Source organism: Schistocerca piceifrons, chromosome X, assembly GCF_021461385.2.
Source record: "Schistocerca piceifrons isolate TAMUIC-IGC-003096 chromosome X, iqSchPice1.1, whole genome shotgun sequence".
NCBI lineage: Eukaryota > Metazoa > Arthropoda > Insecta > Orthoptera > Acrididae > Schistocerca > Schistocerca piceifrons.
Genome location: NC_060149.1, coordinates 472272075 through 472286544, shown reverse-complemented (window position 1 = coordinate 472286544; position 14470 = coordinate 472272075). Strand labels below are relative to the sequence as shown.

At 40.2% G+C, this 14470-nt stretch overlaps 1 protein-coding gene across 1 annotated transcript in view; it reads left to right on the top strand.

Annotated features, from left to right (window-relative positions):
* The window catches only part of LOC124722431, a 210485-nt gene that overhangs the window by 170665 nt on the left and 25350 nt on the right, over positions 1–14470 (top strand). Inside the window, exon 4 of the mRNA XM_047247594.1 lies at positions 382–539. Within this exon, the coding sequence (XP_047103550.1) occupies positions 382–536 (155 nt within the window). The 3' untranslated portion in view covers positions 537–539. The remainder of the gene's footprint in view (positions 1–381; positions 540–14470) is intronic.

The following is a 14470-nucleotide window of genomic DNA, read 5'->3' as shown; positions in this document are numbered from 1 at the left end:
TACAGGTTATACAGAGTATCTCGAGGCGGTCCGTTGGTTAAGGCATTGTAATATTATACAAATCCACGTTCAGCAACCAGTACTTAGATTCTACACAAGATTTCCGTAAATCACTTAACACGACTTCTGGATTGGTTCCTTTAAAAGACAACGGCCTAGTGTCTTCCTAATCTTTACGTATTCAGAGTTAATTCATCATCTCTCAAACTATCGTCACCTACAAGGTATTAAACCCTAAATATCCATGTTCCTTTCCTTACTACATACAAATAGAGGTGGTATTTGTAATTCTTCGTTGACAAATTGGGTCGAGCCAATATAAACAACAAAAAATTTCTTTCCGGTATCGGCAAAAGACTGAGAATAGTTTTTTCTGTTCAGGCCCAGGTGAGGTGCAGGCAGGTTTGCTGGTGCTGAAGCCCATCTCGTTGCCAGAGCCGCGCGGACACTCGTCGCACTCCACTGCTGCCACGGGCCATGTACCCGTCCTGGCGCCAGCACCTCCGCACATCTTCCCCCCCACCTGGGTCTATTAGAAGGTGAGTTATCTTCTTAATCATTATGTTACTTAAGTAGATTTATACAGATTTCCCACGTAAATGACACATCACGTATTGATTTCATTGTTTTCAGTCATTATACGAGGGGCATTCGGTAAGTAACGAAACACATTTTTTTCTGAAAGCGGGTTGATTGTATTCAGGATTCCAACAAGCCATATCATTCCTATCTCTTCTAGCTACAAAATCCTATTATTCAACCTAATCTCCGATCGATGCGACGGCCTTACGCCACCTTACTGGGAGAGCCCCTATGCCCGCATGGTACAACTCTACTCGTCGACGCCGTAGCCAACGACCAGCTGCATCAGCAGCTTCCCCATTATCCACGTACTGCTCCCGTGGAGTGCATCGTTCATCGGGTCAAACATATGGAAGTCGAAAGATACGAGATCCGGGCTATAGGGTGAATGAGTAAGAACATTGGAATGAAGTTTTATGAGCTCCTCTCAGGTGCGCAGACGTGGGTGAGGCGTTGCGTTACGTTGGCATGGAGAAAGAGACATTCGTATTCATTTTTGTGCAATAAACGTTCTCAAGTCGTTTCCTCAGTTTCCTGAGAGTAGCACAGTGCACTTCAAAGTTGATCGTTTCACATTGAGGGAGGACATCAAACAGAATAACCATTCAGACGCCCAGAAGACCATCGCTATGATTTTACCGGATGAGAGTGCAATTTTCAACTTTTTCTTCGTAGGAGATGTGGCGTGGTGACACTCTATGGTCTGTGTGATGAACACTTGTTTCATCGCCTGTGCCAATGTTCGACAGCAAATTGACACGATCAGCCTCGTACCGCGCAAGCCATTCTGCATAGATGGTCCTTCACTGCTCTTTAGCCGCGCGGGGTAGTCGTGCGATCTATGGCGTCCTGTAACGGTTCGTCCGGCTCCCCCCGTCGGAGGTTCGAGTGCTCCCTCGGGCATGGGTATGTGTGTTTTCCTTGGTGTAAGTTAGTTTAATAAGTGTGTAAGCTTAGGGACCGATGACCTCAGCAGTTGGGTGACATAGTCCTTACCACAAATTTCCAATTTTCACTGCTCTTTCCTATCTTTTGTTAGGACTGCGATGAACCGAGCGGGAACACACCTATGAGCACCCTAAGAGGTGGATTAGAGTGTCAGCAGTACCAACAGACGCGTCTAGTTGAGCAGCGAGGCGTTTGTGATCCGTCCGTTTTCTAGAATGAGAGTGTCCGCACGTTCCAACATTACAGGAGCCACAGCTGTGTACAGCCGGCCGGCACGTGGGAGATCGAACAGGTTTGCACGATCTTGTTGCGATGACGACAGATGCCTCGGCCAACAACTCGCCGTGCTTTTCTTCACTGCCAAGTCTCTACAGATATTCTGCAAACAACTATGAATATCTGCGATGCTCTGTTTTTTCATCTAAAACTCAATGACAGCTCTCTGCTTGGAACGTACCCTCGTTAGAGACACTATTTTGATGGCTACGTATAGAGTTGCAACCTATCGGCACATCATGAAGCTATAGAGGCTGAAGCGGGAATATTCCACGATGTCCAGCAACAAATTCCGCAGTTGACATCAAAAGAATTCGCAGTTGCGAATAAGGACTACCATCACCTGTAGAATGGAATGACGACAATGAAAATTTGTGTCGGACCGGGACTCGAAGCCGGATTTCCCAACTGTCGCGAGCATTCGCCTTACCATTTGGCTATCCGTGCACGACTCACGGCCACACCCAAACTTCCATATGTCGTCAACTATGCGTCTACGACCTGTACTCGTACATCCATTATGTATATTCCTGTACAGGTCAGACGTTGTACTTGAAAGGCGCTTGCAGGATATTGGCAGATAAATACTATATTTCGGTGAGTGTCTTATTCTGATTATAATGCAAAGCTCCCTTGGACATTCATGCATGTCTAAAGGAACTTTGCATCGTAATCAGAATAACACAGGCACTACAATATCGTATACGTAGTATATAATTCCGCAGTTTTCCATCCGAAATTGACAACGAAGGAAATGTGTTGCATTACTTACCGAACGCCGCTTGTAATTCATTTAACGATACATATGTGTAATGTGCGTGTGTTTGTGTGTGTGTTTGTGAGTGTGTTTCAGTCAGGGAATAGGTAGATCGTTTCTTTGGCTTGGAGGGAGTGTTTGAAATGAAAGAAATATTTGAGTTCTGTCTGTCACCGTCTTCCCCACCATCAGATTAGAATGACCTCACCTAATGATCTGCAGCTCTCCGGACCGTGATAGCGTCCGGTTCTTCTTCTCATACTACAGGGGTTACGACACTGATCGAAATTAATAGGTAAACGAAGAGATCATTGGAGACTACGCTAAAAGACTCAGCAGATATATTCTCGTAAACACACTGAAATGAGAGGAAGTCTCGATACAAATAGATGGTAACTGGCCAGTCCACATTTTCGGACTACACATGCGATCCGCAGGCTTGCTGTGGGCCAAGTCGGAAGTACATGGAAAGACATAAAATACGAACAAAGATAATAACTATTCCAGTCAATAGAGGGTTTTGGTGATAAACTCCATGAATCTGTTAACAAGTTACGGTAAAGAGCAATGAGCTACGAGCGTACGGACGGGGGCACCAAGACAAAGACTACCGAATTAGCTATGATGAAAGCGAAAGGCTGGTTTCTCGCGGTGAAAGCAGAATATTTGCATCTTAAACACGGCCAGGTTTACCATGAGCGTTCTACCACGAACGAATTGATGAAAACTGAGCGTAACTGTGCTTGTTTGCTTCTATGGCAACAGAAAGGAACACATGAAGCGCCAAACGGCGGATACTACTTCGTGCCTGCTGGTCACGAGATAAAGTTTACAATGCACTGCCACGAACTGAACGTACTCAACACTGCAAGACACTGAGATCGAGAGGGCGTCTCTCAGTAGTTTTGTAAACTCGGGTGCTTCTACTCTGTATATTTCCTCTGAGAGTAAAAGGTCTCTGCTACCAGCATGAGTGGGGGCGGGAATGCCGACGGTCGTTTAGGCTTTCAGCCGAGGAGCAGTTCGGTCCGCCCACCCACTGGCTGACGTTACAGGGGTTGCGCCAGGCGCCTGGCCGTCGTGCAGGCCAGTAGTGTCCTTCCTCATAACGCTCGCCTTGGCGTGGATTTTTGAAACCAACGACCTTGGGATCTTGTGCAGTTCTACGTCGTTTTGAGGAATTTATCAATTAACTGGTAGTTGAACCTAGAAATTTCTCCGTTCCCACCATTTCATAGTCCTGTACCTAGGAAAGTTCTCTGTGCTAACATATGGCTTGAGAAAATTACGTTCAGTGCATAACTTAGAGAATTAAGTGCACCGTATTTTTAATACGATGTGCCTACTACCTTCGAACTCCTAACTGTGTGAACAACCCGAAAGTGTTGTTGGAACAGCCACTATGGAGACTTCGACACGTGTCCTAAACGTCTCCCGACAGTCTGTGTTAACAAAGGTATAGCGTCCCGTCCGCAATGAGAAGAGACATGGTTTGCAATCTCTGAATTGGGAAATATAATAACAGACGACAGTGTCGCATAATAAGGCCGATATCACGTCGGTGGCGCTGTCGTCTGCTGAACATGTGTATTGGGTGGCGGGGGGTGGAGGGGGGAATTTACTGAGAATATTGCAACAAGAGAGTAAATTGATTTGGAAAATTAAGTGCCAAAACAAGTCATTCACAACGGAAGAGTTAGGGTCCTGCATTAATCCTTATAATATTTGACTGTATTTTTAATGAATTATAAGTTGGAAATTAGTAATAAAAATAACATTTAAATAACACGGTGTGGAGACGGCAGGAAAAAACACAGTAATACTTCTGACTAGTGTATATGGATTCTGGTGGCGTAATGGTCTACAAAAAAAAGGAAAAAGATTTCTCAATAACGGTGAATCTCATGAACGAACATAATACTATTTGTGTAAATAATTTTCAGTGAATATAATTCAAATGTTAAATGTAAATGACTCCGACCAAATATGGTTGGCCGCAGACGGACTTTCCACTAGTGTAGTTGGACACGTGACTTACTGAGCTTAGAACATGCAGAGGTGTTTCGAGGTCTTTTGTCGGTGAACGCCAATCTGGAAAGGTCGTATAGGGGGTAAAGTGCATCTTGTGTATGTGTACCGAGTAAGGCATTATGGGACTCTGTTTTAAAGTTCAGATTGAGAGTGTTTCGTTCAGTGGTATCAGCAGTCGGTTTTCTTCTGTGCACACTATAACGTTTTTCTTTTGATTCGCGTTTATAATTTGCCAGCAAACTGCTCTACATGCACTAGTAGATACGTGACCAACTTAATTTGTTCTTGGTATAATATCGAACAGATTCCAGCTTCTTAGCATCACCAGATCCCATACCATATTTTACATTTGGGTCGATGAATACTGTGTTGAGACAGCTCTCGAAATCTGAACTAATGTGAATAAAGTGAGTACTTCAAAACTGTGGCTTACATTCGTCATAATCACCCTGATTCCATCTGTTATATACGTCGCTTAATGTATTTTGTGCTTTATTCACTGACTAAATTTCACTGGCCACTGGTTGAAAGTTAAAGCGTACTCATAAGGGCATAAATGCAATGGAGAATACCGCTCTCTTCAATTGACGAGCCATCTTCTAACATTTAGGTTGTTCACTCGCCCCTTCTGTGGGGAAGTAGCGTTGGGTCTTCTGTCTTATTGCAATTTGGTAGGCACGATAGAAATTAATTAACGCACGCTACTCCCCCAGTACATAGCAATATGTGTAAGGAAGTCGCACTTAATCATTTTCAACGGAACCACCCCAAGGATTAAAGGAAACAACGGAAAAATTATATCTGGATACCAGGACGGGGACGTGCACGACCGTCTTCTCGAATGCAAGCCAATGTCTAATCGCTTCGCCACCTTAGCCGATAAAGTAGATTCCGTCCCGAAAACCAAATGTGGGAAGTCTGCAGAAGATCAATCTACAGATGTGCCACATTTCACTGGACGCCGTAACGTTTCTAGCTTCATAGTTTATGTGAATGGGATAGGTGGAGGTAGGAAAGAGCCAACGCTCGTCGATAGGTTTCGTGTTATAATGATATATAATTTTCCCTCTCCAAAGTATATTCATGATCATTCACATCATGATAACGGTTATTTTTCTTCAGTAATATTGGCTCTTTTGCTAATTTTTCATGCTTTTCTTCGAGACGACTAGCGTAGAATTCACTAGCTGTTGCTTTAGCTCTTTCTTGGATACCGTTAGATTGCATAAGCACTGTAACAAATTGTATGTGAAGGTCTCGCGCAGAATCACGGTTTGGAGGCGGTTTTATTCGTGTTCGGTTCCTATATCAGCTAGGAACATGGGAGAAATAGTTTTCGATTTAGCCCGGACGATATGCCATTTGTATAGCCATTCCAACGTATGTCTTATTGTAGCTATGTCACAGTATATTAAGCAAGTTTTCAAAGAAGAATCAGAACTGGCGCCAGGCAGATTGTGCGAATCGATTAATTATTATTGCAAGAGGCATTAGTAGGGCTGAAATTGATGCTCAGCTAATGGCACCATTTGCGTATGCAACGTTCGGCCTTTATGTGCAAAAACAGTCATTGTTCAAAAACTCCGAACTACAGCGAGACTGATAGAATTAGTCTATGATATGTTTTAACTGTTTGAAAAAATTTTGATTCATTTGGATTTTACGTGGAAAGAAGTTTTTTGGGGGTGATATTTGAAGCGTGCCTCTTTTATACACTTGTACGAATCGGTTAAACTTCGCACGAAGGTACAGAAGTGGATAAAGTCAATAAGAATTTTTTTATCGAATTTGCCCGTTGTCGAGATAAAATGGCTTAAATTCAAGATAAACGTCGGACGTAAAATTCATTCTTATCAAACAAATAAAAAAATGTATTCTTATCATAAAATTTATAAGCAGATTTCAAAAATTTATCTTCATTCGGATTTTAAGTGCAAAAACCACGCTTTTTGTGAGTTCTTACGCGCGCCATTTCTGTGTTGAAAACTTGCGTGAATCGCTTCAAATATATGTAATTAATGGGCGTCCTGTTTTGTGAAAGCTTTATCCGTTGCCACGATATAGCAGTCTAAGGTTGCACATAAAATGCAAATAAAATGCGTTTTTACTCGAATCGCACGTGCTGAGATGGCTTAAAGTTATGCAGATGACAATGAAAAGTAGAGTCTTACCACAATTGTAATAAACGTGTTCAGAAATCCTTTATAGTTCAGATTTTACGTGCAACAAATCATGCGTTTGCACATGAAACTGTCTTTCGTAGAACTGTTTGCATTTTAAACGCTGAATCTGGATATTATTAAAAGAACTGGTTATGACAATTATCGTTTGCTTTTTATATGTAACAGATTTCGTTCCCATGGGTATGTGACATTGACGTGGTGGTTAGGCTTGTGTGCTCTGAGGTCTGAGGACACAGTAGGCTGTAATGGACAGGTTCAACCATACTAGGCAGGTAACCGTAGAGGAGCGAGACTCGGGATGCCCAACTCAAGCAACATGGTTCGAAAGACAATAAAAAAATCTACACCATGTCTGTCGTCGCCCGAACCTACAAAAATCTAAATGGTTGCAAAGGTGTGATGGTCTAATGTCAAAACTGTGGTAGAGTAAAAGTTGGGAACCAGAGCGAAAATTGATCATATCATTGCACAAGAAAGGCGAATATGTCCTGGGCAGAGTTAGGGATGTAAAAGAAGGGAGCTAGCTTTTCGACTTATTTTGGCAGCTTGAAATATATTTAAATCAAAACATCTTGACATATTCGCGCTTTTTTGTGAGTTAAAAGTACCACGCCAGCGCAATGAGGTTTCTTAGTTGCAGGGTGATGGCACACCTGCATCTTCCAATTAATAGACTGCAGCCTCTGATCCTGTGCCCAAGATGTAGAAGAGTCAATAGCCATAGTACACAATACACAATTTCACACGGCTCAAGGACATACATGTAACAGCTAAAGAGTTTTTTTCTGGGGTATTAAAGTTTCTGGAGGACCATTTGTTTCCAGGGCAAGGGGGTGATTTTTCACCCCGAGGGGACTATTTCTTCCCACATCCACCCCCATTTATACGTATGGTGAGCGATGTAAGAACAGGCAAATTTTAGTGCCTCTAGAGAGTGGGACGCATCTACAATAGAAAGTATCAGAGAGTGGTGGTGCATCTATAACACGTGTCATATTGTACGGCATAGCAAATTCCATCTTCTATGACATGACGGCAGGTCATGTTAAACAATATGACATCATACATCATGTTTCTTTTCATGACACGATGCATTATATTACATGACATGGAAACTAATACTGGCAAGTGGAAAAGCGCGAATACGTCAAGACGCTTTGATTTAAATGGTTTTGAAGCTATCAGGTAAGTCGAAAAGCTAATTACCTTCTTTTACATCTCTAACTTGGAATATTTGCCTTTTTTGTTCTACGATAGGAGCATTTTTCATCCTGATAAATGTTAAGAATCACTTTTTCATTCCAGAAAACAGTGACCGTAACTTTTTGCCAGGAAAATTGACACGCGTTTACGCGCACAAAGCCACCAGTTTACACAGATGACTTATATTACATTTATTGTAACAAATTATCAGATAAAACATTAACAGCGAATTAACAACTGGAGAGCTTCCAGAATATGGGCACGAATCTCGTATAAAAGCATTCCCATCACAACTACATACATTAAAATATACAATGATTTCCCATTTGAGCAAACTGTCGGGTCAGCTGTTTCACACACCTTTAATCACAGACTTACCAACACCACACTGTATACTATATCAGTTTGTATCAGTGGTTGCTGTATGAGGGTGTCCTACAAGTTAACTTGAGTCATAATTATTCAAAATGAAGGAATAGTTTCAAAAAAAATTATTTTTAAGAATCTTCATTTGCGATAAACAGTCTAAAATAAATAATTTTACTCCAGCGTAACTATAGGAACGAAATACTCAACTTGACTTCTCCAAAAAAGCTGTGTAAACAATGCTACTCCACAGAAAATGTCTACATTGAGTTTTACGGGTACACAACGCATACGTACTTAAATGTACACTGATGAGCCAAAACATTATGACCACCTGCTAAATAGCTTGTTTCTCCGTCTTTGTAACGAAATACATCACTGATTCTGCTATCAGGGATCCTACAGTTTGTGGGTAGGTTTCTGGAAGTATGTGGCATTACATGCCTACGCACAGTCACACAGTCTCGATCTCCCCACATGTGATTTCCGTATATTTGGAGCCACTCATGGCACCCGATTTTCTTCAGACGAAGAGATGCACCCCTTGGTACAGCCATGGTTCCACAGGCAACAGGAACATTTTTCCACAAAGGCACTGACCGTCTTGTCTCACAGTGCGATAAGTGTTTTAGTGGATATGACTGTTACTTTTGAAAGTAACATTGAACAAGTAACAGTAACAAGTGAACAAGTATCAGTAACAATGAAAAGTGTACTTACTTTTTTCCATCTGCGTCGTTTTCATTTGATTGCCCCTTATAAACATCGTCTGGCAGTTCATTTAATTGTTTATAGTTAAAAATGATCGTCCTGTTACATTTAGTAGAGGTACGACACACTGTACATTTAGAATTTTGGTGAGAACTGGGTCCAGAGACCTAGTGTAATGAATGAAACTTAAATAATTTAGATATGTGTTTGTTGGGACTTACACGATATGACGTCGATGATTAATGATTGGCACTTAAAATACTATTGTTGCTGACTATATCTCTCGGTTTCGTAGAATGTTTATTCTCATTCGATATATGTTCTGATATTTCGTCAATGACATGTCCTGAGGGGCTGTAGTACTATTAAAAATATAACCTCGGAGCATTTCGTACACGAGTAGTAATTCTGTACGTGGAAATAACGTTTCAGAGATAAATATATTTAATATACGTCGTATAAAAATAAAACAGAACAACAAAGACTCTATATCTACCTTAAGTAATTTCGATTTTTGATTGGCGGGCATTTTACGATATGTCGTCGACGGTTTTACGGCTGGCATTTAAAATACGACCAAACGATGACACGAATAAAAATTTGTACTTATGAAGGCGGTGCTGAATGCCTGTACCACATCGCATATATTGTTCCTGATTTGATAAATGGAATTGTGTGGAGGTCCTCATGTTCATAATACAGACTCACTTCCAGCAGAAGCACGATCTCGGCACCGGCACCAAACAGGCATTATGTCAGCGCTAGACAACAGAAGCCAGCGCCGCAGTGTAGACTAAGCCCTGACGCCACATAAACGAGAGCCGCTCTCCTTGTTAGGGCAGGACGTGCACCTGGTAACCGCCGACGGCTGGGGGAGTGTTTCACCGCCAATCTGGGAGGCAAGGCTTAGCCACTGAGTAAACAACTTCTGACACACAAGGAAGCTCCAGCTCAGCTGCCTACCATATTGCCACACACTTCGAGCGCAACATCATGTTGTCCTCTGGTTTGGAGTCAGTATAGTGCGATAACCTGTACGTGAGCAACAAGAGACATTATTGTAAGAAGATATATAAACCAGTACTTAATTGAAGTCAACGCCATCTCCGGACCAAATTGAGAAAATTATTAAAATTTTCATTCTGATTTCTTTGTCATTTCGGATACCCGCTCTAAAGCGAATCTTGCGATTAACTCTGTAGCAGACGCCATAGTCTAGATAACAAAGACAAAAGTATTGTCAGATTGCTATTTTGTATCACATGTTCTCTTACTGACTATGTATGATACGAAGTGTCGGCAATAAATTTCGTGATCATAGGAACAACACTTTTGAGATAATAATTGAAAGTTGAATCCATAAACAACTAAATACTGTCTTCTGTTTTGATGTTGACAATGTGAGGCAAAGACCGTTGAAAATTGCGCAGCATATCGGGAATTCATCTAGAATTAAATTAAAATTCAGCTTCAGTGAAATTCATATTTTCAGTAATAAATTCATCATTTTTAGATGAAAAATAATTTCAAATTTAAAACGAATGATTTAACATCCTGACAATAACTATTTTCCTATTTATATTTCTGAATATTAAACGGTGTTACTGGCCAGTGGGTGAAGTTGACATACACACTGCTCAACCAATTAAAGGATCTTTTTCTCGAAAGCCCGTAATTGTTTCTCCTTCTGACGCTTAAGTTTGAAATCTGTCTGAAAGTTGCGTACCACCATAAATGAACTCAGATGCGGGTAAATAACCTTTAGGTTATATGTGTTTTTATCGATAAAAGCATGAATGTTGTTCGATATTCCATTACCGTGATGTCCATGCTTGCCCTATTATACATGGGAATCTGGTTTGCCCATATTATTATTATAACCGAAATATTTGGCATAAATTTGAAATACAGAAAGATCTTGATTGCACAGTTTTTATTAAGCGTTTTAAAATATCGTCGTCAGACTGAAGCAATGGAAAAAAGTGTACAAGAAAATTAACGATAGCAAAATTTACGTAATAACTTAAGTATGCATCTTAGTATTCAATATACAGAAATTTCAATTACTATCGTACTTACATTTAAATCAAACTTTAATACAAAGCTGACGAAAGTGAGCACATAAACTAAATATGATACAGATCTCATATTATGTAGGCATATATGACAGTACCGTTGTCTATTCGAAGAGAATCAGTCTCAAACTGTGGTGCCGATTGAGTTATCAAAAACGTAAACGAAGGCCAGTAGGTGGCGTAAACATTAATCATAAAAAAAGGAAGTGAAAGAGTAACTTTACAAACAACCGTGCATTGCGATTAAGTGCATGTCAGAACCTCGTGAACAACTTGACAAAGATACATTTGTGCTACCTATATAGAGGAGAAACTCATATAGTGACAGCGTGAAATGTGCGTCCTTAGGAAGTACTGCAAACAACGTTACAGAAATGGTCGTTAGCCAATAATCAAAACACAGGACATTTGCAGCCAGTAACTGGTGTGTTAAAATATGAAAATAACACCGATATAGATAAGAAACAAAATCTACGTTGTGACAGAATAAGTTTACAACAACCACTAAATAAAACTTTTCATAAGTATCACCAAATGTGGTCATATCACAAAAGACGGACATGTAATAGATAACATACAATAGAACGATTTAGGTGAGCCTAGATTAGAGGTAACAACTTGAAAAAAATATGAACCAGTACACAATTAAGGGATTTCTCTAATTGTTTAAAACTTAATGGTGTAGTCCTGGATCGCATAAAAGTCTCCAGTTTAAAACCATTACAAAATATGATTTCATTTCAATAAAAGTACGACAAAAATTTAAATTTCTGTGTTTGCTATTGTCAGTTTACTTGTACGCATTATTTCACAGCTTCACCCTAATGATGAAATTTTGAAGCGGGTAATTCCTAACAAAGAACTTTGCGATCAAGACCTTTCTATATTTTAAAGATGTGCAAAATCTGTATGGTCCCTTCCTCTAGATTGGAGGTTTCTCTCCATCAAGTGATGGAACCGAAAGATTGCTATATCCTTTCTGTAGTACACACTACTAAATTCATTTTTAGACACAGTTATGCGTTCATTGACTTTCATTACATGATACACAACAATGATATATTTTTAAAGTGGTGTTCCTCTTTGAGATAGCCTCCGTAATGAAGATTTTAGATCAATCAACCCGATTAAGATTGTGTCCATCTCATTTTTACAAAGTTCATCAGGCAAAGTTTTCAAGAAACGTTACTTGTCGTCTACACTTAATCTTTCAGTACATTCATGTTTACAAGAGCAAACATCACTATTACTTGTCTTAGACGGTATACACTCGTCGCCACAAAGTGTTTGTTTTTCTGCACTTCATAATTATGTTTCTGCTTGACGAATACCTTTCTTCATTTCTACTGTCGTAGAGTCAACATCACATTCAGAGGTGGATGAAGATGTTGAAGTAATAACCTGGAGACCAAACAAATGAAATGAATATCTAAATTCAGACGTCATACATTAAACACAAAACAATACTGTGATGCACTACGAACACAAAGTTTTAAGCAAATGAGCAGGAGATACGAACACCAACTGTTGGCGCGACCAAAATGTTGAGGGTGGACGAACTCGAAACAAACAAATATTTCAGAGTGCGGTTAAGCAAATACATGAGTGGTTTTCGTTCCCTTTTTATAGCTTAGAATGTGCACCTTCATGCTAACACACGTTCGGTGAAAAAATGAAATTAGTTGTTTGTTGCTTATTCCCTTCAGACTACCTATTCCATAACGTTATTGTTATTTGAAATTACTGGTAACTGTAAAAATTGTGTCTCTTTTCAAAAATGGAAGGTAACTATTCAAAGGAATACCATGATGTTAGTTGAAAGGTTTGCAGTTGTAAATGCAATGGAATATACACGGTTCCTCGTTACTGTGCTTACCTAGCCACTCACGCAGCCTCTCAAATCGCTGGCATTTCAAATTTAACAAATATCATGGGTACCACAAAACCACACGCATCACTGCAATGTTAAATATCATACTGAATTGTTTTATGCCATAAGATATGACTTTCTTTTTGTGCATTATTTATTTACTGTGGTAGACACGCGAAATAAAGTGATACATGCGGATAAAAGTGGAAGAATATTTTCCTTTACGCCATCAGCAGTGTCTTGAAAGATTTCAAGGAACGTTAAGAAGTTTATCTGTATTCAAGTTTCAAAAGCACAAACCTCTGTAGTAGCTAAGATAATTTATACGGCGGCATTTCCACAGAAACATCTACACGTCATTAGCAGATAAGCTAGTTTCCAGCATATAGTTATTTATATACTTACCGCAGGAAACCTGTTTGTTCTTACTCCGGAAAATATGCATACTTCATCATTTGATCTAATCAAAAAGATGTGATTGATTTTCAAACAGTGTAGTGCGTTGTACGAAACATGATTGTTGATGATTGGTTGTGCAGTGTTTGGTTTTATTTCTTTTATTATAACTGATTATGGGAGAGGAAAGGAGCTCTGTATATACGCGTAGCTTTTTCTCTTGAATAGCACTAGGGGCTACTGATTTGCTGATACACTGATGATGATTATATCCTCCACCACCAAGATTCAGACCGTTCACTTCTTGGTCTAACGCCACTACAGTATTGATCGTTATGTCTTCACCACCGTAGAGCGTTATAATTTTTATGCCGTTCACTGTTTGCTAAGGTAAAACATCGTTCGAATAGTACCTAACTTCCAGTTTTTTTAATATCGATACTCTATGCTTAAAACTCAAACAAAAAATAATCTACAGATTATAAGTGAAAGTGAATCCGTTTCGCAGAGTGTAGGGAAAGTACGAGGGTGAGTGAAATGAAACCCTAGGAAACAAATTACACTGATCAGCCAGAACTTTTCGAAAACCGACCTACTATCGATATAAACCCGTCCAGGCGATAGTAGCGTCACCTGGTGAGGAATGACTGCCAGTCAGATACGCATACAGTATATCAGTGAACGTGATGTCCGTGTGTACAACTGGGAACCGCGCAATTTATCTGAGTTTGACCGAGGGCAGGTTTTGATGGCCCGGGGGCTCGGCACGAGCATTTCTGAACTTGTCGGGTGTTCGGGGAGTGCAGTGCCGTGATAAGTGTGTTCAAAACGTGGCGAACTCAAGGTGAAACCACATCCAGACGTCTCGGGGTTTGGCGGCCACACGTCGTTACAGACGTCGGACGTCACAGGCTGGGCAGCTTTTACGTGTAGCTCTCCTGGCAAAGCCAATTACAACCTATATTTAGATTTTGAATATCTCTCTCTTAAGAATGGTTAAGTCTGAATAAAGCTCAAGAATGAATTGAGGAATCTTATTACTCCAGATGTTCTATTGCTCTGATGCAGCTGA